At 45.6% G+C, this 25,138-nt stretch overlaps 1 protein-coding gene across 4 annotated transcripts; it reads left to right on the top strand.

The window, feature by feature from the left end:
* The first annotated feature begins 310 nt into the window (after nt 1-310).
* Nucleotides 311-25,138, top strand: LOC105189278 (fibrillin-2). Of its 4 annotated transcripts, none has more exons than XM_019844272.2 (43): nt 311-432; nt 934-1,290; nt 2,347-2,648; nt 9,158-9,240; nt 10,087-10,194; nt 10,366-10,506; nt 10,602-10,704; nt 10,762-10,946; nt 11,158-11,406; nt 11,511-11,666; nt 12,035-12,319; nt 12,432-12,554; nt 12,687-12,935; nt 13,218-13,337; nt 13,444-13,659; nt 13,884-14,083; nt 14,269-14,449; nt 14,546-14,851; nt 15,089-15,430; nt 15,733-15,858; nt 15,923-16,256; nt 16,357-16,523; nt 16,626-16,954; nt 17,296-17,722; nt 17,810-18,163; nt 18,365-18,478; nt 18,714-18,872; nt 18,943-19,157; nt 19,337-19,694; nt 19,810-19,955; nt 20,126-20,234; nt 20,345-20,623; nt 20,731-21,156; nt 21,384-21,632; nt 21,730-21,933; nt 22,044-22,169; nt 22,247-22,486; nt 22,587-22,759; nt 22,874-23,068; nt 23,213-23,317; nt 23,416-23,568; nt 23,640-23,837; nt 23,914-24,132. In XM_019844272.2, the coding sequence occupies exons 3-43, from the start codon at nt 2,512-2,514 to the stop codon at nt 24,130-24,132; spliced, it is 8,589 nt and encodes a 2,862-aa protein (XP_019699831.1). In that variant the 5' UTR covers nt 311-432; nt 934-1,290; nt 2,347-2,511. The 4 variants fall into 4 exon arrangements, with proteins under 4 accessions (XP_019699831.1, XP_025156957.1, XP_011149570.1 ...); XM_025301172.1 differs by having other exon boundaries at nt 930-1,290; XM_011151268.3 differs by having other exon boundaries at nt 311-1,290; nt 23,914-25,138.

Here is a 25,138-nt window from a genome sequence, read left to right as displayed (position 1 = left end):
ATCGATCGTGCATCGGAGTGCATCCTTCCAGAGCATGTGCACGTGTGCGTGTTCGTGTCTTCGCACATGCGTAGTGTTGACAGTCAAGTAGAAGGGTTGGGCCCGTCGTCGTCGTCGTCGTCGTCGTCGTCTTAACTTAAAGAGGGAGAGAAGGAGATCGACGTGTTCTGTGGACCAGAGAAAGAGAAGAAAGACCGATAGAGGCAGAGAGCAGTAGATAAGGACGGTCAAAGATGTTGACGAGAGAGAATGAGAGAGAGTCCTACCAGATGAGTCTTCTCTTTGAGTTCACAATCTGCAGCTCCAGTCTCGCGCCGAGTCCCGTCGCGGCGCATCCTTTCGGGGTCCGTCTCCCTTTAAGACCGATCTGTCTTGAACGGGCCGAAGGATTTGATCACCGAGCGAGCCGTCGGAAAATCGGAAGTCGTCAAGGTGCTCGGGAATCGCGATGAAATTGGATCGCTTATGTTAATTTTCGATTGGTGACGTGGGATTTTTCATTGAGACCTTTACGTTGCTGCCTCCTGGATATTCCACCGAAGCGCTACTGTTCAACGAAGTCGAAACACCACGAAGAAATGAGCCTTATAAAACTTCGTCTTTCGAAAGCTTCTCTCCCACGCTGATAAAACTAATTATCAACAAACTAATTAACAGACTCCGAAATTCAATTGGAATCGTCGTATGCGAGAAATAGGCTCGTGTTAAATGAATTTAATCCACATGCGGAAAACGACAAGCATCGATCTTCGAGTAGTATTTCGAATCCAATGAACAGTAACGCACATTACTTCGTATTATCGAAACGCAGCGGATAGTTACAAAAGAGAACCCAGACTTCGAGGAAGAGTTCAAAGTTCCGAATCTTTTAAAACGACACGACCACACACGTCCGTGATCTTTTCTAATTTTATATGTTTTTTCCTAAGAAAGGAGGCGTCAAGATATACATGCTACTCGCTGCCACATCATCGATAGATATATCACAGATTATTCGCGGCGCGAACCAAGGAGATCACTAGATCAAGTGATAGATCCGGATCGAGACACGACCTGAAGAACGCTGACTCGAGCGAACGATTTTTCGAGGGTGATCTTTGATCTCGCAGCTCCCGGCTCGTTCATGCGTGATCGCGCGCGAAATAGAAGATCACAGCCGGACACAATTAATCGCGATATGTGCAATCGCCGATCGGCCCACGCGTGTGTCGCAGATCTGTTAGCGCGAAGTTATTTATGAGCTCGTGTTAGTTATGGAATAACGCTAAACCGCCGAAGGTACATAAGCAGGTACGTTTAAAAGTCCTTTCGGAGTCTTTCGATTTGTCGCAATCGGTATTTCGTCTCTCCGGTGAGAAAAATGAGATTCTTATTATTCCCAACAGACGAGACTGCTTCTTGTGTCAAAACGGACTGCAGCGGTCAATTCGAACAGTTTTGATCGAGAGTTTTCGATCCTCACTTTGCTCACAGTAGGACATGCGGATCAAGTCTAATACTTTTTGCTTCCCGCGAGAGTCGCGCAAGTTTATGGAACTTTAATAATAGGTTTCGTCGTTTCCCGCCTTTAGCGTTATGGTAACGAGAGAAAGTCGCACGATCGGTAAATTTGAGAGAAACGTCATTTCGGTCGAACACCTCTTTCTTCTTTCACGGACAACTATTTTAATTCGTTTTTCGTTTCCTAAGAAAAGAAAATCGCTAAAAATATTCAATCTTTCCGTAATATGTAATTGGAACGTTAAAAAATATTTGAATCGAATATTGAACAAATATTGCTGAAATAAAGAAGTACACAGTAATACGTCCAGTGACACGTCTATGAAACACATTTCTGAATTAATAAGAGAAAAAAATATATGTACCAGTTATCTTTTAAAAATTACATGTAACAGAATTCATATGATATTTAATTGTATGTACAGATATAAGGCATGAACATGTTTTAACGTATAGATAAATTATTTGCGAGAGCAGCGCGGAATTATAATCGTAAATTCTCGCCTCTCGTTCGGCAAAACGCCACTCGCGGTGGTGGATATTTATATCAGAAGATAGTTGCCTCTATCTCGTCGTACTAATTTGGCGCTTCCGGAAAGGCATCGCAGTCACCAGCGAATTATCGTTTGTTGCCTTTCTCGGCGCAAGTGTACGCGGCGAAACAGCGGGTAACGAGAAGAAGATGTGTACAAAAACTTCCCATCTAGCTGAAGGTTGCATGTAAATCGTACTTAACTGCTCGCGAGACTCCAGAGAGAAACAAAGATCAAAATTAATTCCAATAAGAAACGGACGGAGGGTTTTGCGCTGACTGGCGCGTTACAAGGGATATGAATATCCTTGTAGACGGTGGAATGATCGCGGCGACTTGGAAAAATCCCTCGAGATCGATCAAGGATCATGCGTGTTAGATGCGCGAGTATCGGCAAACCTGCGAGCTAAGAGGACAACCCAGGACAATCGAAGGAGAAATCGGATCAGGGACACGAGGCTGCGAGTTCTTTATGCAGGATGTCTGCATTGTTATTAGCAGCCTGGATCATCCTGGCATGTCGCTTTGTTCAGGATGGCGTAGCGACGGGGCAACGTTACACTCCGAGTCCTACCCAAGACTTGGACAACACCCTGCAATCAGTGGCACCCCTCGGGTGAGTATTCGGGTGGTACTAACGGCCGATTTCACAACGTCGTGAAACATTAACAGTCAATTTCCTGATTGATACGATCGTAAGATTAATACCACCACCGAGTATATTCCGGTTTACTGATACGGCTTGAGTAAGAATTTCGCGATCGGCAAGAATCGATATCGCAGTGGTTTCTCAAGAACGGCACGCTGTAACGACCGTGTTGCAAAATATCGAGATAATTGCACGCTAGAGAGGGGATATTGCAACAAAGTGTTCCTGTCCGAAAACACAGTTTTCGCCCGCGGTTTCACACCGAGCGAAATATCTGGCGGGTACATTTTTAGCGAAGGATCTTCCGAAGAAGAAGCGAGAGACCGCACGAAAAAAATTCTTTTGCCTAAAATAGTCGCAGATTCTTCTCGAATCGTTGGAATCCTCAAAATACGATGTCTCTTTTGATGTCCTTCAACCACCACCAGTCAATCACTTAAAACGGGTTAAATCGTCTCGTCGGAGAAGAGCTCGCGTAACAACCCGGTATTTTGCTAATAACGCGCTTCTGTCTAGAATCCGATGATTCTCTTGCAAGCGAGCACCGTCCTCGTGAGTTAAACGGTGCGATAACTCCTAATTGGGTTATCGGAGTGTTACGTTATACACAGCGTGTTGAATTCTGTCCAAGTCGCGCCTATTTTTCGTAACAAAAGTCAAGTTTTGCCGATAATATCTTGCACTTGCGCTATTTTTGCACGTACCGCCGCTTCTCAGTTCCGTCTACCGCAGATGTTTTCGCGATCGTGCCGAAAGCTAAGTGAGATAATAAACGGGGGATTAGCAGCACACACACACACACACATACACATCCATCGCGACCAATTGGCATTGGTATGCGCGCAATGACGGAAATACTATTCCGACTTTTCGCACGTATCAGTCGCGATTTATCAGGCGAATCTTGCCCAATTACCGAGCACTTCGAGGCAAGGCCTTCACTTACTTCCGAATCTCAAGCAGCAAACTGCTTGAGAGTCCCCAAGTTTCCAGAATCTCAAGTCGTAGAATTTCAACGGATTAATGTATCAGAAAATACAAGACTAACGAAGATTCGGGCAATATATTGTTACGTCCCAGTCCCAGTACAAGGCAACTTGCGTGTGCAACTGAGACTCACGTCATCTGCAAGTCATCGAGACATCTCAAATTCGAAGTTCGCAAAACACCAAAAAAAAAAAATTTCAAATCTCCCCCAAGTTTTAAGGCAGCATACGAGTTCATGGAAGTCGTAATATAAAATTCAAATCGTGCAAGTTACACAATTTATGCATACGCAAACACGTGTTACTTGAATGAAGATATTGTAATATATTAAAATATACGCTCCGACACACATACAAGTGCAAATTTCGAGCTAAATCTAAAGAGCCCGAGAAGAGCCCGCGAACTTACATATTTATGTAAACGGTTACAAGTCCGATCCGCGTGGGAATATCAGCAGACCTAGTTTCATGGAATAATCTAATGATTTCAACACTAATTTCCACTATTTCATTCGTTATAATGCGTCGCGCCGCGACTGGGATGGATAGTCTAATCGGGTCTCACAAAGACTCGAACAGAAATTAAGCCGCTCGTGTATCAAGTGGCGTTAAAACACGGTCGCGGAATTACTCAATCGATACGATGCCCCACATTATTGAATTACAGCCATTGAGACGAGAATCGTCTCTCTCGCGCGTAAGCAGCGATTGCAAGCAGCGAAATGTGTCGCGGATGTTAGACGTTACAATCACTCGCTGCTACGCCGGAATATGAATAAATTCGCCTCGCGCCATTATCTTTACATTTAGAGGAATACAAACGATAAATGACAAAGTTCAGCGATTGTAGGGCATCAGTTATCAGCGTAGTTTGCTGATTACGCAATTTTACAGTTCGTGTACATCGTGTGTCCGTTAAACGCCTTGCGACGAACATCTCTCCATTCCGGTCTTGCACCTTTGCAACATCATTAAATTGCGCTTAACGACCAACAATCTCACGAAGTTTTGAGCAGCCCGTTCAAGAGCTCCGGTTAGAACAATTGCCGATGACTCGACTCAACAATGCAAACATCGGAGGAGTCGCGCGTCTTTCGTACGATGTCTCTCGTACCCTTGAAATCCTCTCTTGCACCTTCGGTCATGTCGCAACGGTCCGTTGTCCGAGAGTTAAATTAAATTAGAACGGGAAATCCGGACGCCGAGATACGTAAAAATGCGAGATACTACCGGCCGGCCGTATAAACTTTTACGGCTCTCGCGCGACCGTCGAAAGACGCTCGTTCGGCGCGAGCGTCTCTCCTTCTCTTCCGCGCGGGAATTGCAGCTGCATTATCTGCCGCGTTGATAAAACGCGCGTCTCCACGTTAATTAATTAGCGCGGTGGAATGCGGACGAGCGGGCGCGATAAGCGCGCGCTACCTCGGAATATGAAGTGCATTCTGCTGCGTTTTTATCGACTCCGCGAGATGACCCGTTCATCGCCATCCGGTTTATACGTCTATGAGTACACTGTGCCATGCGATTCATCGTTTCGCTGAATGACGAACGATGCCCCGTCACGTGTGAAGCCTGATTGTGCGCCGTCGTGGCGTCTGATCTTATCACCGATAACTCGAGGGGGAAGACAATCGATCGCAAGCCGGGAAGGGGGGAAAGATCATCCTTCGCAAGTACGCGAGTTTCACATTTCAGCGTCTTTCACGACACGCGGACACTTCGCGGCCTGAGAAAAATTCGCGAACAGGAACGGAGAGAGCGCGCTGTATCCGCCGTATCAGGGAACAGAGCGAGTGCCACCTTGATTCTTACCTCATGAGATGAGACGCGAAAAATAGGATATAGGGTCGGTTTTACGTGTAACGGGACCACCACTTAGGAAATTATTCACGGTTAGTCCAAACTACTTAGACTGATTTAAGTCGCGCGTTACGCGATGCTGATGACAGGAAGTGAAGGAGCAACTTCTTGGGATGTAGAGGCGGTTAGCATTAGAGCCGCTATTGCGGCCTCTAGCGCAGCTCCGTGACAAGGCGCCGTTCATGATCATTCGGAAAGATCGGTTTCGCTTCGCGCGGATAGATAGCTGATCGCACTTCGAGCTACCACGGATACGATGCGATTTCTTCTTCTTCTTCTTCACCGGAGAGCTCCTGCGATCAGCGCTCCAGTTTCGGGTAGCCCGTTACGCGTCTCCACCGCGAAGTCAAACTCGCTCGCGATGATACGTAAAGAATCGGCCGTTCGAAAGATTTTGTTAGGAGTGTACAGGAAGCGATGCCAAAGTAACGAAGCTGTCAGTGGCCGAAGGTTGTTAAACCTAGCCGACGGCCAGCGGAATGATAAGAAAACATGTCACACGTTGAGTTGTTTTTGCGTTGCTCATCACGCCGACTAATTTTAATTTAACGCGTAATTTAAGCTCGTTACGCGCAGCGCGCGCGCGCGCGCGCGTCATCATAACGCAACATAATTTCCGACACGAGGAAAGAAATCATTATACAAGGTGTACCAGAGAATCGCGTGTTCGCGTCGCGATCTTAAGACCGTATCACACTAGCGACTCGCGACTGCGGCTGCGGCTGCGATTGCGATTCTTCCTCGACCAATCAGAAAGCAGCGACTCGCGGCTGTCGTTTGGACGGCTTTCTGATTGGTCGAGGAAGGATCGCAGCCGCAGTCGCGAGTCGCTAGTGTGATACGGTCTTTAGAAGAAGGGAATCTACCGGACTCCGCGAGGTCACGTCATCCTCGATTCTTTGCTGAAGCGGCAAAATGTGTACCTCCGAGTTCCAACGAGAAATGAGAGAATCTGCCGTAACGTCTCACCGCGTTTGCGAGCAACACACGTTGGCCACCAGCGATCTCCCACGAGAGATCGATGTCACACAGCCGCGACAGCGATCATCCTATGTCCACGGAACCAAGCCTGTATATTATTTTTTTCTTCAGCGGTGTTCATCATGCGTAGAAAATCTCACCGCCAGCACTGACATCTAAAAAGTCACGTTGATTTTCAAGCGATCTCTCTCCTCCGCGCGTAAGAAGGAAAGACGCAGGGTGGTCCGCGAGGAAGAATGAACAACAGCCGAATGAGCAACAGTGACGGCCAACGTGTTAAGATATCGATGCGTGCACTCGATGCACGCGAGATCTCTCGCGTGCGACGCAATCGCGCTCGTGCCGCAATACACCATGACCAATTGCACTTGTGACACAACGCTCGTTTAAGCGGGCCGCAAACACAATTGCCGTGGCTGTGCTTTTTTGCGGTTGGAACCCTCCTCGCGAGCCCGCGTGCGCGAGACGCCGCGCCGTTGTTTGCGAGGCTCGTCCCTAATTGCGATCAAAAGGCAGTCGCCTTTTGATCGTCTTAATTTAAATGGCTCGCAATTCGAGAGCGGTCGCTTCAAAGTCATTATAGCGCACTTTCCAATTGAACTCTCGCAAGTGGCGGTTAGCTAATTACGAGTCGGACGTTAATTGAGTCTACGTTATCTAGACGCTGACAGGACGTCCCTTGATTAATACGTACAGTAATTCATTGACGATGTTGCGGTTAACGGCGTAGCTTTTTGAGCTCGACAACAAGTGATAAGTGAGGCCGCGCGCGCTGATACTTTTGCCGATTTCTGCAGAAATCGTTAGCTGAATTAACACCGCTGGTAAACGTATCAATTGCGGAGGGAGGGAGAGCCGGAGAGGCAGGTTGGGAGAGGACAGAAGGGACGGAGCTGGCTGGCGTCTTGGCTGGCTCCGCGGGAACGGGCGCCAGCGTGGAAAGATCTTCGGATGAAGATATCGGCTGATGAACAACTTGGCGCATTGATTTCAGGCCTCGTTAGGACAGGCTATCATTAGGAGCGGGTGTTAAAATTACACCCTGTCGACGCGCGCTGAAGGTGCCCAAGGTGTTGATCGATGTGATCGCACGGCGATGCAAGTTCGGCGGCGGAGCAATCTCTTCAAAGGAGGCGCGGCCATTTGCATACAGATTGGATTGAAACTTTCGATCGCGGGGCGACGACGATCGCCCACATCCCCGTGGCTCCGCCGCCGTCAATTACTCGTTATTACTCGGACGCGATCTCGTCGCTATAATTTCTCAATTAACGGTGAACTGATCAAGATCGGTCACTGTCGGTTTCGGACCGCGGATGGCCGGGGGGGACTTCCGCGGGATTTTGTCGTTGCTGAAGAAACACGGAATACGAGGTAGATTTGCTCTCTGGAACGCAGTCGGGCGCGTTTTATCACACCGGACCGTTTGAGCAACGCCGGTTTCTGGACTCGAGAGAGTACACGGGGTCGTTTAGCGACGTAATCACGCGCAAACACTCGTCTCAGGTACGTGTGTACTCTGTGCAGTTAGTGGGCCACTGTTTGAGCAAGATTGCTCCATCGCGCGCGCGTGTGTACACGTTTCACCGTCTTTTTTTCCTTTTTAATATTGTCGTACAAGCAAGCTCCTTCACCTTTCCACCACTTGCCGGGCGCGCGCGCGCGCGCGCGCGCGATGCCCAGTCCGCGAATACGATACGATGCGCCAAGCGTGTAACGCGTATGTCAGAAGTCACGGAGGAGAAGCAAAAAGAGGAAGAACGAGAGATGCCGGACACGCGGAGACATTAATCTCTCTCACGCTAGCGAAACGAGAAATGCGCATAACAAGTTATCGTGTTACTTTATCGGAGCCGCTACGCCCAAAGGGCATGCAGGGGAATGCGGAGGGCCCTAGCCGCGGCATCATCAGTCCCGTTTCGAAAAATTCTCAAATCCGACGATTCGATCTCGAAGTCCCGAAGAGACTCGAAATACCAGTTTGCACCATTAGAGAGTACGAGAAAATTTACGCAAGATTTTACACGAGGAAATAGCTGCAACGTTCTTTCCGTCTAACATTCGAGCGTAGACTCGCGCAAGACTCGAGAGAGACTACGGGAGAGAGACTACTGAAGATTTTGAAACTCACTCGGATATAGTAAAGCCACAGAAATGTGCTCGGGGCCCTACGAATCGTGTCAGATAACAATCGTGTTATCTGGCGCACGAGAAAAAATGGCACGACGTGAGAAAGTTGCCGGCGGTGCTGCCGCGTTTGCGATTGCGGCGCCGAGAGAGGCCTAAGTGGCGGCGTTTAGAGCCTATAGCGAGATCTATAGCAGCTGACGTTAATTACGAGGCGCCAGATGTGAATGGCCGCCTTGTTCTGAAGTGGCACTCCGCTCTCTCTCTTTCCATTCTTCTCTTTTTTCCGCTCCTGTTTTCTTGCGCGCGCTACCGTTTTCTTGCGCGATACCGCGGAAATGCCGCGGAAACGCCGCGTTTCCGCCTGCAGCTTCTTCGAGCTGGCATCGCACAGAGGGACCACTAACTCCCGCGTAAACTCGAAAGCTGATAAAGAACTTTCAGATGAATGCGCTCTGAAAGGACTCGCGGATTCGCAGTTGGACAAAGCGATTTCAGAAAACTGACGAACGCTCTTTCCAGGCCGAACGTCTGCAGATCGAGGTATAAAAACTACTGCTGTCCAGGATGGACGAAGAAACCGGAGACAGGACTGTGCGTTATACGTGAGTAAAAATCAACAATCCACGCTTAATGTCGTCGACAAACGTACTAATCAGCTAAGTCAGTATCGTTATTTCTTAATTCACAAATAATATTACGTTAACAGCGTACGTGAGTAGCGAAGTTTAAATATCTTTACCGATCGAGGCAATATATACGTAACGGAAAAATGCATAGAATAAATTAGAATTAAATAGGTTGTATTAATGACGGATTGTAATTAATGACGGAGGATACGATGACCTTGCGCGATCATCAGGGGGTCCTCGTATGAGACAGAATAAACCTACTGCGAAATATCCGCAAGGTAGAGAGCAGTTATTAATATCGCGCGCGAGTAATCACCTATAATTATCATTCGGTATTGCCCGCGGACGTTGATAATGATCGTGCAATTACATAACGGACAAATAGGCATTTATGCGACACGAGCAGCCACCACGAATAAAACTGGTTTAATGACCTGTTATACGCTTCCTGTTGATCGCATTGTCTGGTAACGCGGCCACACTTCATGATCTGCGTTCCGTCAACTTCCGGGTCTTTCTTTTTCTCTCTTTCTCTCGTCCCCCCCCTTCCCCCCCCCTCTCTCTCTCTCTCTCTCTTTCTCTCATTGTATGTGTAATTAACCGATAATTAATTCGCATATAACAAACCGTTGCCGTAGAAGTTGCTCAACGCCCATCTTTTCGAGTTAAAATTGCAATTAATCATATTGTAGTTTTGTACGGGGATTTCTTGCATTTTGTTACATAAAACTTGTCATATTAAATAAATGCGAAATTCGTACAGCGCACTGAATATCGATCGATAATCGCTCAGCGTTTCAAGTGTTGTTCGCGTTTTAGCAATTTGCACGAGACGCTGCGGTCCTCTAGGAAGATGCATAAAGCCCAACATCTGCTTATGCGAAGGTGACATTGTCGCTTCTACTTGTACCGGCGGACAAAGCAAAGGTGAGATATGTATCGAACGACCTCGGCCGACTGTTCTCATTAATATTTCATAAAACTGTCAGTGTTGATCGAGGAGCATCCTCGAGAATTCTAGTCGATAGCCAGGCATCCACGAATAATCTCCACGAGAAATTTGAGAAACTGATAATTAAAATCAAGTTCATTCAACAGTCACCACCCACGAGATCGGAAGTGGCAGTGAACGCGGCGACCGGGGTGAGAACGGCTGCAAGGTTCATTGTATGAATGGAAATTGCGTTGATGGTCGTTGCCAATGTCGTAGCGGATTTCAGGGGGAGTTTTGCAACGAACGTGAGTAAGATCAGCAAGTGCTGTGAGTGCTGAAGTAAATTCCATAGGAAGCAAGTAAAGCGAGTACGAATAATTAACCAGAAATCGTGAATTAGCTATTTGTCGGGAACCCTGCCAGAACCAAGGAAGATGCATCGGTTCGGATCGGTGTGCTTGCATCTACGGATACACCGGGAGACGTTGCGAGACCGATTACAGGTAACGCACGTGCCTTTCGCTTTATCTCCGCGAGTTCTTTCACAATGTATCTTTCAGGACCGGACCCTGCTACACCAAAGTGAAAAACGGGCAGTGCTTGGCCAACCTGCAAGGGGTAGTTTGTACACGGCAGCTGTGCTGCGCCACTGTGGGCAAGGGCTGGGGTCACCCTTGCGAGAGGTGTCCAGTTAGAATGGACTGTGAATTAGGTTACTTGAAGACCAATCAGGGTCAATGCGTCGGTACGCCAAATTTAGCCTTCCGTCTTTTATCGGTCTGATCTTGTCGACTCGAAAATGGACATACCTGCACTTTTATTTATACAAACTAAAGATAATTGAACTGTTTTGCTTGTACGAGTAAAAATAATCAAATTGTGTTATTCACGATTTTGAGCTTTGTCATAATTTAAAATAAATATAACAGTAATCGTAATTTTCGCACTCTCTTCAGATATCAACGAGTGCGAAGCAATTCCCGGATTGTGCCAAGGTGGAAAGTGCCTAAACACTCCTGGCTCGTTCACTTGCGAGTGTCCTCCGGGACAAGCGAGGGATCCCGAGACCAACGAGTGCAAGGATAAGGACGAGTGTCAAGAGGAAGGCATCTGCGCCGATGGTCGATGCATAAACACTAACGGTGGCTATTACTGCCATTGCAATCCGGGATTTATACAAAGCCAAGACCGCAAATATTGCATCGGTGATTATATTATTGCAGAGATATTAGATATCTCCCTAGTTTATAGTACTTATTTGCTCATGGGCTGATTCGATAATTAAAATCTTCTGATAATTGTTCGTCAGACGGCAGACAGGGATTGTGTTACACGACGGTGAATCGTAACGGACAGTGTAAGAATCGACTGGCGATGAGACTGAGCAAGAAGGATTGCTGTTGCGGCAAGAACATGGGCCGGGGCTGGGGCGACGAATGCTTCATCTGTCCTAATCCTGGCAGCGGTACGTACGCATCTCCGAAGAGAAATGCAAGAAACAGTACTTGACGCGCTCGAGTATACGTGTTTTGTATGTACGTGTTCGTAATTCTTGACAATGCCTACGTAACCTTATCGCAAGTTATCATCTTGTTTTGCTTCCAACTCTGTAAAATTAAATCTGAACTTGAACATTTCGAGCGCGGAATGTCTTCGATATTTCATTAAATTGAAATATTTTTGAGATACTCTGCGGAAATATCCTGTCGTGTCAAACCGAATACAGAATCAACATTGATGAAGAACTGAGACGAGCATCAGTGCGTACTAGATAAAAGCGAGCACTATGACGATTGACAATTCTACAGGATCCACGTTATTACTCAATTGTAGATGATTACAACAGGCTTTGCTCGCAACTGCAGTTTTTCACCGAGGTGAACGAGTGCGCGCTGCGACCGGACATCTGCGGCGACGGGCACTGCATCGACACCAAAGAGGGTTACGAGTGCGAGTGCTACCCGGGATTCACGAGAAAGCCCGGTGGTAGATGCGAAGACGTGGACGAGTGCCAATTAGGTTATTGTCAAGGTGGGACCTGTCGCAATTATCCCGGCAGCTTCGCCTGCGACTGTCCACCCGGCTTCGTCGTGTCCGGCGAAGGCAGATACTGCACCGGTAATTGCTCTCTTGACCATCCGCGATGTTAATGTTTCAAATGACTAATAGTAGCGGCAATAGTAACTACAGCAATAACGGAGCAGTAATTACACCAATTGTATGTTTCTAGATCACGACGAGTGCCAAGACACAGGAATGTGCACAAATGGACGTTGCATCAACATGAACGGATCCTTCAAATGCAAATGCAATGACGGTTATACCCTGTCACCGTCGAAGAATACCTGCGTAGGTGAGGAAAACTATCTATCTGTAAATATCAGATTCTCGCTAGGAAAAAGTGTGAGCAAGAAGGCACGTGAGTCTGATATCCCAAGGAATGATCACGCGACAGTAATCACGCCCGAGTTTTCTGCATTTTCAGATATCAACGAGTGCCTGGACAATCCGAGAATCTGTCTAAACGGCCGTTGTGAGAACACACCAGGATCCTATCACTGTATCTGCCAATCGGGCTTTACTCCCTCGAGAGACAACACCTTCTGCGTAGATATGGACGAATGTTCTACTAGCGGCATGTGCGAGAACGGCAAATGCGTTAACATGGAGGGATCCTTCAAATGCGTCTGCGACTCTGGCTTCAGGATTGGTCCTGATCTGAGTCATTGCATAGGTATTCATTTCACATCAACTAACAATACCAACGATGATGAAAATGGAACTATTTATTTTCTAAAATATCTCGATTAAATGTCTAAATTTTCAACAATATCAATGATTTCATATTTCCAAGATGTGCAGTTTGCTCAAATTTTTAAATTTCGCGAAGTTGAATGCAGAAATAAAAAATCTTTAAATTAAAGAGAGAGAGAGAGAGAGAGAGAGAGAGAGAGAGAAATCTGCGATGAAGGCATAATATATATACCTACAGTTCTCTTATAATTTATCTCACAAGATATTGACGAGTGTCTAAGTTCACCTTGTCAAAATGGACGTTGCATCAACACTCCTGGTAGTTTCCGATGTGAGTGTCATCCGGGATTCAACTTAGGTCCTGACGGAAGATCCTGTCTAGGTTCGTAACAATTATTTTCCGCACGAAACATATTATGCGTTTCGTCTCAAATATACACTTGTGAAATCTGGGTACATCTAACAAATGATGATTCCGCGCTGGTCAGATACGAGAAGAGATCTGTGCTATTCGCAGTACAGAGACGGCCAATGTTCCAACCCGACATCCACTGCCGTAACAAAGTCCAGTTGTTGTTGCTGCACGATAATCTTGGGCCAGCCGATGGGCTGGGGCAGCACTTGCCAACCCTGTCCACTTCCGGGCAGCTCGGAGTTCGAAGCTCTGTGCCCGCATGGCGCCGGAATGACTTACAATGGCGATGGTAAAAAGCCAAAGTGAAGTACTTTGCTCGAAGACCCGAGATCTCAAATTCTAAACTTGCGAGAATATTAATTTCCACATTCTCGAAATTTCGAAACTCAACGTTCAAAGACGAGTTGGCGTTTCTCGAACATGAGCTCTTCAAAGTTTAAAAATTTTCATTCTAATTCTAATTAAGAGAAAAGAGAAGAAACGTAAACGCGATATATACGAATATTGCCATAGATATCAACGAGTGTGCCCAGAACCCAAACATCTGCATCAATGGCGGATGCGAGAATCTTATGGGGACATATCGTTGCATCTGCGACAGCGGATACGAAGTGGATGCAACGGGGAAGATATGTAGCGACATCAATGAGTGCGAGCTGGAGGATTCCTTATGCAGCGGTGGTCAATGTCGAAATACGCCCGGCAGTTTCCAGGTAAATTAACCATTTACTGACTACCTCATTCAGTGACAGAGAAGATATCGATTAATTAAAAATTAAAAACGACTACATTTTTATCGTAAATTACTGATCTCACTGGACACATTGTTGCGCGTACTTCGACTCCGCCATTAAACATAAGGATCTTGCGACCATTAACAACACTGATCTATTCACAGTGCATCTGTCCGACGGGCATGCGGTTGAACACGCAGAATCAAATGTGCGAGGACGTGGACGAGTGCGAGGAGCTAGGACCAGAAGTGTGCTTCAACGGCATATGCATCAACACTCTGGGAGCTTACGAGTGCGAGTGCTCGCCGGGATACATTCTCGACAACACCGGCCATATCTGCATGGGTACGAGTCACTCGCTTCTCCGAACAGCAACGAAATAATCATGAAACAAATAAGTATGATATATATAAGTTAAGGCAGCATTCTAACTGATTTCAGACAATCGGAAAGGTTCCTGCTGGACCAAGATGGTAGATGGCCGTTGCGAGAACAATCTACCGAAGGTAGCTTTGCGTTCGGAGTGTTGCTGTTCGGTCGGCGTGGCTTGGGGCAGCCCTTGCGAGATCTGCGACCACTCGCTCTGCGAGTGTTCCAAGGGCTACGCCAAGGTAGACGGCAAGGGTTGCACGGACATCAACGAGTGCGAGCTTAACAATGGGATCTGTAAAGGTGGCGGTACTTGCGTGAACACAGACGGCTCGTATCGCTGCGAGTGTCCGCCTGGTCTCACTTTGGACGCAGCACGTAAGCGACTGATGACGAATGATCACAAACACGCTCCACTCCCTCAAAAAGATTACATAAAGCCGATTAAGAAAATATGTGAAGGACATTACAGTAATAATGGTGCATTTTTATCATTTTCGATATTTCTTCGACTCTTAATCTCCTAAACAACCGACATTTTGCAGAAAAATTTCCCTACGCTCATTCCATATGGATCACCCTGCATATCTGTTCCTTGTAATCTCTTGATTACAGATATCACTTGCATCGACACGAGGCAAGAAACTTGCTTCTTAGACTATCGTCATGGCCAATGCACCAATCCCATAGAAGGCCATTTCCCTAAAAGCCTCTGCTGTTGCTCCGTCGGACGTGCCTGGGGGAGCGATCGGTGCGAGCTGTGCCCTAAAATGGGTACACAGGCCCACATGGAACTGTGTCCTCGGGGGGAAGGCTTCACCGAGCGTCAGGATATCAATGAATGCGTCGAATTTCCGGGCATGTGTTTAAACGGTAGATGCAAAAACACGATCGGCAGTTATAGTTGCAGATGCAACCAAGGCTATGCGCTCGACGAGCACGGCATTAAGTGCAACGGTAAGTTTGAAATTATTGGTTATCGGTCAGATTTTGGAATTCAAAATCCAAACAGTTCGAATCCTAACGAAAAATGTTCCGGATCTCGACGAAATAAAATCCTAAAAGTGTGAAGCGACGACTTTATGTGAACGGAGAAACCCAATTCGTTTGAACTATTGCCAGTCTAAATCCCCAATCAAGCTCAAGACTTACTTAGAACTTGATAAAATCTGGTTAATTAAAAAGACTTGATTCGTCAAAATCTGAATTTAACGAAACCTGAATAATTTAAACTTGACAAATATAAACTCTCTCGTTAGATATCGACGAATGCGAGATCATGCGTGGAGTCTGCGGGAATGGCACTTGCAGGAACATGCCCGGCCATTTTCAATGTGACTGCAACCCGGGTTATCGCAGCAGCGACATCATGAAGATTTGCATGGGTACGATATAAGAAGAGGTTCGATAAAAATTCAGTTCAGATTCAATTACGCGAAAGTATTTCAGACATAAACGAGTGCGAAGAGACGCCGGGATTGTGTCGTGGCGGCACTTGCATCAACACCGAGGGCAGCTTTAATTGTCAGTGCCCGCCGGGGCACGAGCTGGGCCCCGACAAGCAGTCCTGCAAAGACATAGACGAGTGCTCGAGGACCAGTGGTATATGCTCGAATGGCGTCTGCGAGAATATGATGGGCACTTACCAATGTATATGCGACGATGGATACCAACAGACGGGTCTCAGATCTCACTGCGAAGACATCAACGAATGTGCGATTGGCAATGGTGGTTGCGAAGACATTTGTCTGAATACTCCGGGCAGCTTCTCTTGCTCTTGCCGGTAAAGAAACAAACATTACCAAGATCTATTATCTTCGACTTGGAAAACTATAATAGATTGTTGACATTATATTACACTCATGCTCAATAACTGGTGACAGCACTGGCTACGCTCTAAATCTAGACGGTCGAACTTGTCTGGATGTAGACGAGTGCAAGGAGAACCCACGAATATGCAACGGAGGTAAATGCAAAAATACACCGGGTGGCTACAAGTGCAACTGCACGAACGGTTTGTTGCCCGGAAGAGATAGTACGTCGTGTATAGGTGAGTATTCCATCTACTCATTAAAAATTACATGTACTCGTATTAAAGTTATACACGCTACTTTGTGCAAAATGTTGTTGTAAACTTGTTGTGTGTTGTCAGATATCGACGAGTGTGCAACGCAACTACGAATATGCGGATTCGGCGAGTGCTACAACACCATCGGCTCCTTCAATTGCCGCTGCGAAGAAGGATACTCGGTGAAGCCAGCGGAAGGACCTGCTTGCACCGACGACGATGAATGTCGGCTAAACGCTTATTCCTGCAGTGAATTCGCCGAGTGTCAAAACACCCAGGGCTCGTATGTTTGCACCTGCCACGAGGGCTTCACTGGGAACGGAATCGAGTGCTGGGATATTAACGAATGCTCCACGAACAATGGTGGCTGCGACTCTAACGCGCACTGCATCAACACCGAGGGTTCATTCAAGGTATTATACATTCGCCATTAAAAAGAAAAATTAATCTCTTGGAAATATAACAATAACGTGGAAATGACAAACGATTGATTCAGAGAACATTACAAATCCGAGTTTGCTGTCAAGCTGTGTGCGCGCGCTTGCTAAAATCTACTAATCTACTGAAATCAATTGCATCGATTTTAAATCACAAGAAACAAATTCTCTTAATTTCAGATTCTGATTCTTTCTAATGTTCAGAAATTTTAAATATAAAATTTTTGAAATCAACTTTAAACGTTAAATTAAAGAAATCAGTTTTCCAAATTCACAGTTCGAACTTAGAAGTTAATTTTAAAATCAATTGTTTGTAGTGCGTATGCGACGCTGGCTTTCGAGGCGACGGCCACAGCTGTAAGGACATTGACGAGTGCGCGGAAGATAGCACACTTTGCGAGAACGGGCACTGCCTGAATTATCCGGGCGCTTATCGCTGCGAATGCGAAATGGGTTTCATGCATCCAGATGAACACAACGAACAGGCGTGCGTAGACATCAACGAGTGCGAAATGTTCAGCAACCTGTGCGTCTTCGGCCACTGCGAGAATATTTTCGGCATGTTCCGCTGCGAGTGTAACGAGGGTTACAAACTCGATGGTTCCGGCGGCAATTGCACTGACGTGGACGAGTGCGAGAGCCCGCAATCCTGCCAATATGGTACCTGCATCAACACACAGGGCAAATATATCTGTCGCTGCCCACCGCACTATGAGCTTGTGGAAGCCGGAAATGCTTGCGTAGGTACGTGTCATGTCATTAAACCTTGAGCTATTGTCGCGCTTCACGTTGATATATCCTTATTATCCTGATTTACTCTCGATTAAATAGATAGGCGCGAATCGTTCTGCTTCACCGGTTTCGAGCATGGCACCGGAAGGCCTCAATGCATTTTCGAAGTGGCGTCATCGGTGACGAAGGCCACATGTTGCTGCAGCATTGGCAATGCCTGGGGCAATCGTTGCGAGGAGTGCCCGCAAGTCGGCACAAAGGAATATGAGCAGCTGTGTCCTAGTGGACCAGGATACAGACCGAACCGTGTGACAGTTATTTTAGAGGATATCAACGAGTGCGAAGAACACGAGAATATCTGTCAGAATGGACATTGCACCAACACGTTCGGTAGTTTCATGTGCTCCTGCAACGAAGGTTTCATCTTGGACGACACCAAGACCAATTGCATCGGTAATGAAAATGTGTGAGAAGTTTCAGGAAATAAAACTTTTAAAATTACGCGACCCGATGCTTTCGCGAGAATTTTAATATTTACTACTTTAATTTGATTACTTTTACTTATCGCTTCTAGATCTATCCATTTTTATATTTTTTTTACATATTCAGATTACGTGTATGTGTGTATGTTTGAACACGTAAAAATTATTGCAGACATCAACGAATGTGCTCTGCATCCACATATATGCGGAGTAGGATACTGCATCAACGATCAAGGGAAATATCATTGCGAGTGTCCCGAAGGATACATGGCGATGCCAGGAGGAAGTTAGTAACTTTAAAAAGTCTAAATATTTCTATATGTCCAATCTTGTGATAATTAAATTTGATCGATTCAATTTAAAGTAGCCAAATGCGATTGGTACAAATCAATGTAATTATTTCGTAATGTGCTCCGAATAAGGATACAAAATATGAAATAAAATGAATATACGACGAGGATGTAAACTACTATAAAAAGAACGGACGATTCACACACGTTGTTACACGTTTGGTATTTTAGAGGAATGCGTTGACATGAGGAAAGAGTCCTGCTATCTCACCTACGAAGCCGGACTGTGTCTTAATCCCATGGTGCAACCACAAACCAAAATGTTGTGCTGCTGTTCAATGGGTGCTGCATGGGGCAGCAATTGCGAGAAGTGTCCAGGCGAGCGAACTCGTGAGTATTCACACGATCAAACACGATCGACATATGGAATGAAATCCATATGTCTGATTGGTCTTGTCAGGTGAGCACGAGATTCTGTGCGGACTGGTGCCAGGCCAGATCATGAACCCAATCACGAACCACTCCGAAGAAATCGACGAATGCGCCCTGATGCCGACGATGTGCACCCACGGCCGATGCATGAATACACCTGGTAGTTTTGAGTGCCAGTGCGATCGAGGCTACATTTACGATCAAGATTCGCACCAATGTATTGATGAAAACGAATGCCTGCAGGTGTGGCTTTTCACATTTTCGATAAAATATCCAACGCCTTCAATATTTATGATATCTATCTTAATTAAGACTAATATTGTACGATTAAGATAAGATCAAACATTGAAGACAAACAACAATTTCAAAAGATCCCTATTATTTTTGATAATATCGAACTTTGAGGTTCCCGTTGTTTTTAGGTACCGAATCCCTGCAGCGGCAATGCACAGTGCCGCAATCATCAGGGCTACTTCGAGTGCGTGTGTCCAGCCGGTTATAAACTCGGCCTCAGCCAACACGATTGCGTCGACATCGACGAGTGTTACGAGCGACCGGGTATCTGCAACAACGGTGCATGCAACAATCTGCAAGGTGGCTTCCAGTGCGTCTGTCATTCCGGATTCTCGCTGACTCGCGACAGAGACAATTGCGTCGACATTGATGAGTGCCAGCGTAATCCAAATATATGCAACAACGGGACCTGTATCAACACCTTGGGCTCCTACAAGTGCCAATGCTATCAAGGATTTAAGCTTAGTCCTAACAATGATTGCGCGGGTAAGTCATCAAATCTTGACTCTTTTTCATTTTTCTCCGATTTCTTTATTTGATCGATTCGATTCTTTATTCGAAAGGTATTTTGCATATCTCGGCTTTAACACATTCCTTTCAGATATTAATGAGTGTCGAATAATGCCGTTCTTATGCCGCAACGGTCGATGCCGAAACACGATTGGCGGTTTCATTTGCGAGTGTGCGGACGGTTACGTATTGGCGCAAGATGGCCAACACTGCCGCGACATTGATGAATGCCACGAGGTAAACTGTGATAAAATACGATATTTTAATTTGCATCCAATTCACGTTGCTCATATATTAAGTTTCTCTTAATATTATATAACTATATCGTTACAAAGTTTTAAATAAATCAAATATACAAACGCTTCCTAAAAATAAAAATTTTTTATTGTTGCATCAATTTGTTGCAGATACCGGGATTATGTCCATCGCCAGGAAAATGTCAAAATCTAATGGGATCGTACATATGTTCTTGTCCACCGGGTTACGAATTAGACCATACAAGAAAAAAATGCGTCGGTTCGTAAACCCCTTCACATCTCGATACACAATAATCGCTCGTACTATATTACCATGTCCTAAAGTTCTTAAGAACTCTTAAACTGATGTTTCTCGTAACCATCTGACAGATGTGGACGAATGCGTGGAAACGAGAGACATCTGCGAGAACGGTCGATGCATCAACACGGAAGGCGGCGTAATTTGCGAATGTCCAGTCGGGTATCAATTGAGCGACAAGCCGAACTCGATGAGGTGCATCGACGTGAGACAGGAACAGTGTTACGACACATACAGACGAGGCCAATGTACCAGTCCACGAGAAGGCGGTGTAACAAGGAAACACTGTTGCTGCACGATGGGCAAGGCTTGGGGACGTTACTGCGAGGCATGCCCACCGGAGAATAGCGGTACTTTAACTACAAATCAATGAACATTTTCCAGCGGCGCTACCTTAGGGAACTTATGAAGAAGAAGAATCCAGAAAAGTAACGCTCGAATCATTATGTTCATTTAGAGGAATTCAAGAGATTATGCCCGGAAGGACCAGGCAGGGACGACACTGGGATTGACTTGAACGAGTGCCTGTTCATGCCGGATGCCTGTTCCGGAGGCGAATGCATCAACACAGATGGCTCATTCCGATGCGAGTGCCCAACGGGATACGTGTTGGATGACACCGGGAGACGGTGCGTGGACAACAATGAATGTTTAAGTGTCCAGAACATCTGCGGTAACGGCACTTGCCGCAACATCGACGGTGGCTTTGAGTGTTCGTGCAACGATGGATTCGCGCCGGGTGCTAACCAAGTCTGCGAAGACGTGAACGAGTGCCTGGAGCTAGGCAATCAGTGCGCTTTCAGGTGCCACAATGCGCCAGGCTCGTTCCGTTGCATCTGCCCGTATGGCTACACGTTAGCTCCTGACGGCCGCCATTGCATAGGTAAATAATTATTAAATAATATAATAATGTACGTGTATTATATTACTTAACAATTCTATTATAATCTTCGATACGTCCGATAATATATTATAATTATTAAAGCATACGTGAAATATAACTTTTTCGTGTTTCCTTCTCAGGTTTTGCACGTAAAGATCGCACGTAGAGATGGCGAGATCGTCTAAATGTATAATCAAGTTTTGTTCGAGCAAAATATTCATTTACAGACGTCGACGAGTGCGTCACACCGGCAAACGACTGTAGATTCCAGTGCAAGAATCTGATTGGTACTTTCATGTGCATTTGTCCGCCTGGGTATCAGAAGATAGGAACGGTGGACGAGTGTAAGGATATCAACGAATGCGCTATCAACTCTGGTCTCTGTCAACATGGGCGTTGCGTTAACTCGGAAGGGAGTTACCATTGCCTCTGCTACGACGGTTTCGAGCAAAGTCTGGATGGAAAGTCGTGTATTGGTATGAAGCGATGCAAAATTGGATAGTAAATAAAAGTAATAATATAATCTTAATTTCGACCACGGGCAGAAATATATCTGTATTTTTCTATGGTCAGATCGTAGAGTCGGCTATTGTTTCCTACAAACGATCGGTGGCAGATGTACCGCTAGGACCTCAGAACTACGCACAGTTACGAAGGCAGACTGTTGCTGCACCATGGGAGCGGCATGGGGTCCGCATTGCGAGATCTGCCCGTCCCGAGACTCCGACAATTACAACGAGCTTTGTCTGGATAAAGGATTCTCTGTGGACGGTCAAGGTGCAGTCATGCCTTATTCCGTAGACATTTAGAATTTCACTATCAATCATACTATTTTTGTCAACCGTGACAATAACGAGGTTCTACTTTTTATTAATCTAAATTTTCAGATATCGACGAGTGCAAGACCATACCCGATCTTTGCAGGAATGGTCAGTGCATCAACACCCTCGGTTCCTACAGGTGCATCTGCAACAAGGGCTACAAAGCCGACAAGTCTGGTATTCACTGCATCGGTAAGATTCTCTAATAGACAAGTAATAGTAATAACTACCAAGTACTAAAGTGATTATGTACCGAATTGGGTTTGCAGACATCAACGAGTGCGAATTGACGCCGAAACCGTGCAAATACAATTGCCAGAACACCGAAGGCAGCTTCATCTGTTCATGTCCGTCAGGTTTCATTTTGAACCCCGACGGTATCAGCTGCAGGGATCTGGACGAGTGCGCGACTGGGAATCACTTGTGCCAACAAAATTGCATAAACACTCCGGGGAGCTACGCTTGCGGCTGCCAAGAGGGCTACAACCAGCAAGGAGACGCGTGCCATGGTTACGTATCTTTCCCAATTTCGCATTATCCAATTTTAAAACATTCTGCTAAATAATAATTCTTGAATTACCTTTTATATGGTACAATCTTCCCTTTTAGATATTAACGAATGTGATCAGCCAGGAATTTGCCCAAAACCCGGCAAATGTATCAACACTCTGGGCAGCTTCCAATGCATCTGCCCCAGAGGCTTCAAGCTCGATCATACGGGAAGATTTTGTACGGATCATAACGAGTGTGCTGACGACGCCAACTGTGAGCATGGCTGCCAGGTAAAATCAATTTGTTAAAACGAATATTAGACTAACTTATTAACATAAAAAACTTATCAGATTGCAAGGGAAATTTTTCACAACGCTCACAACATCGTGAATTTCGATTTCTAGAACTTTATGGGTAATTACCGCTGCGGCTGTCCGGAAGGCTTCATTCAACATCTCTATTACAATCAGTGTATCGATGAAAACGAATGCAACCTGTCGCCTTGTGGGGATAGCACATGCATTAACACGATCGGCAGTTATAAGTGCGGTTGCCCTGATGGCTACCAGTTTGACAACAATTTGGCAATTTGCGTGCAGGTACAATAACTCGAACCCTTGTATATTTTCGCAGCTATTAACTTTTGCAAGATATCCCAAATACTTTATAACGAATTACCATTCAGATGTCGTAACATGTTTAAAGAATAAAAGGAACGCGTATCTTTATCTTGTTTTCTAAAGGTGAGTGCCGGATGTCTAGGCAGTCCTTGCGCGTTCGGATGCACTCCCAACGGAGCCAGCGGATTTATTTGTGGCTGTCCTACTGGTTATCAGCGAATTGGACAGGTTTGTCCTCTAACCGTATAAGATAAAGAAGCTATTTAAAATATTTAAAAAATACATATTGGTACTGTCATTATTATTTATCTTTATTCACATTTTAGGGTCATTGTCTGTCTACTATCAACCCGTTATCTCAAGGACGATACGGCGAAGAAATCGGCAACGTGCCAACCTTTCAGATCAACCCTGACCCTTATCACATACCACCGGCTGACGATAAGATAATTTCCACGGAGGGGTGCTTCTCATGCAAGGTTTGCATACCTCGCGCGTTTACAACTTTCTTTTATTTATGATAACTCAATAACAAAGATTTTCGATTCAGGTAAACGGACGACACAGAAGGAATACTAAAAACAGGTCGGCAGACAATGAAATGAGAATGAAGAGAAGCGAGATGATGAAGAAACGTCGAAATGCTAAGGCGAAAAGACATCATCACGGAACGGAACATGTTCTCAGAGTCAACTTGCGTCAGACAAGGCATCGCACGCGGATTATCAAGCTGCAATCTGCCATCAAGGTAATTCTTGCTGTAATTTTAACCACTTGAAAGACTAACGTTGCTTCAAACGTTTCTACACGTTGTTAATTTGCAGGATGAAGAGATGAACTACACCATTGTACGGGGCAACAACGACGGTCACTTTGAGATCGTCAGGGAACGTGGTATTTCCGCTTTGCACTTCCGGCATCGGCTGAAAAATCCGAACGAGTTTCACATAGTGATTCACGGTCGTCCGAAGGACGAGGCGACAGCGAGCAAAGAATGGGAGAAACCGCTAACGTTCAGAGTCCATCTGATAGTCGTAGAATGAAAAAAACAAAAGTCACGGAAAAGAATCGAGGACAATTGGATTCCGTGAGAGGACACTGCCCTATACTGCGTTACGCTTCTTCTTAGTCAATTTTTACGGAATTATTTCGAGCTGTGGCGAAGTATTAAAAGTACCGGAAACATCAACGTTCCAGGAGAGCCGCGAGAAACACAGAGTGGTCCGTAAGATTCGAGGACTGATCATTAAGCACGAGTCCTTGGACAATTGGAGATCTGTCTTAACGGAAGAACGCAGGATCACTGCATGCCGCGACTTCTTGCGTTTACTCGCGCACAAATTGCCTCATTTAACTGCCAGATAATAGATATTCTATCCGCAAGCAATAACGATTTCTTACGACCGCGAACTTGCGACATCTGCGAAACTTTTACACTGCCAACGTGCCTACCAAGTGCCTTACTTGTTTTTCTTTCCTCGACGGTTTATATTTACTCGTTTGTATCAACACGCGCGCGCGTATCGAGATAATATTCACCTAAGTTTTCTCATTAGCGCAATTAACTCTCCCCGTGCATCGATTTAATATAATAAAAAAAGAGTAAGTCGGAACGGAAGATTCTCCGAGTGTTGTTCGCGAACGCCAACGCATAACAGCGTTCTCTTGATGTACTGCCTACAATCATTACATAAACGCAACACGATTAGATTAGAGATAACAAAGACTAGAGATGTACAAACGCTAGATTACTACTGTAGCTTTAAGCGAGCGAACGCCCATGTACACAGTTATACATGCAAATGTAGCTTTATATATTTATAAATCTTAGCTCGAAAGAAAATGTGGCACATGCGAGTGTAGTTTCGTGCGCAAAATGAATACACTTTGCGCTCAAACCTCAAAGAGAAATTTGTATACATATCACCGATCCACGTGGTTGCTTGATGATAACATTTACGACATTTCGTGCCAATAATAGTAAGGACATTAGTTATGTATAAAACTGAAAAATATGCTAGAACTCGTATAATAAAGTTGTGAAAAGAG

Source organism: Harpegnathos saltator, unplaced genomic scaffold, assembly GCF_003227715.2.
Source record: "Harpegnathos saltator strain DR-91 unplaced genomic scaffold, Hsal_v8.6 scaffold403, whole genome shotgun sequence".
Lineage (NCBI taxonomy): Eukaryota > Metazoa > Arthropoda > Insecta > Hymenoptera > Formicidae > Harpegnathos > Harpegnathos saltator.
The sequence above is the reverse complement of the archived record's forward strand: the minus strand, read 5'-3'. Positions and strand labels throughout refer to the sequence as shown.

Bases quoted from the DNA above. Each gene is read 5' to 3' on its own strand.
- LOC105189278 (XM_011151268.3), top strand. From the start codon at position 2,512: ATGTCTGCATTGTTATTAGCAGCCTGGATCATCCTGGCATGTCGCTTT. The intron at 9,241-10,086 runs GTGAGTAAAAAT...TTCGCGTTTTAG, and splicing joins GACAGGACTGTGCGTTATAC to CAATTTGCACGAGACGCTGC. The intron at 18,873-18,942 runs GTGAGTATTCAC...TGGTCTTGTCAG, and splicing joins GTGTCCAGGCGAGCGAACTC to GTGAGCACGAGATTCTGTGC.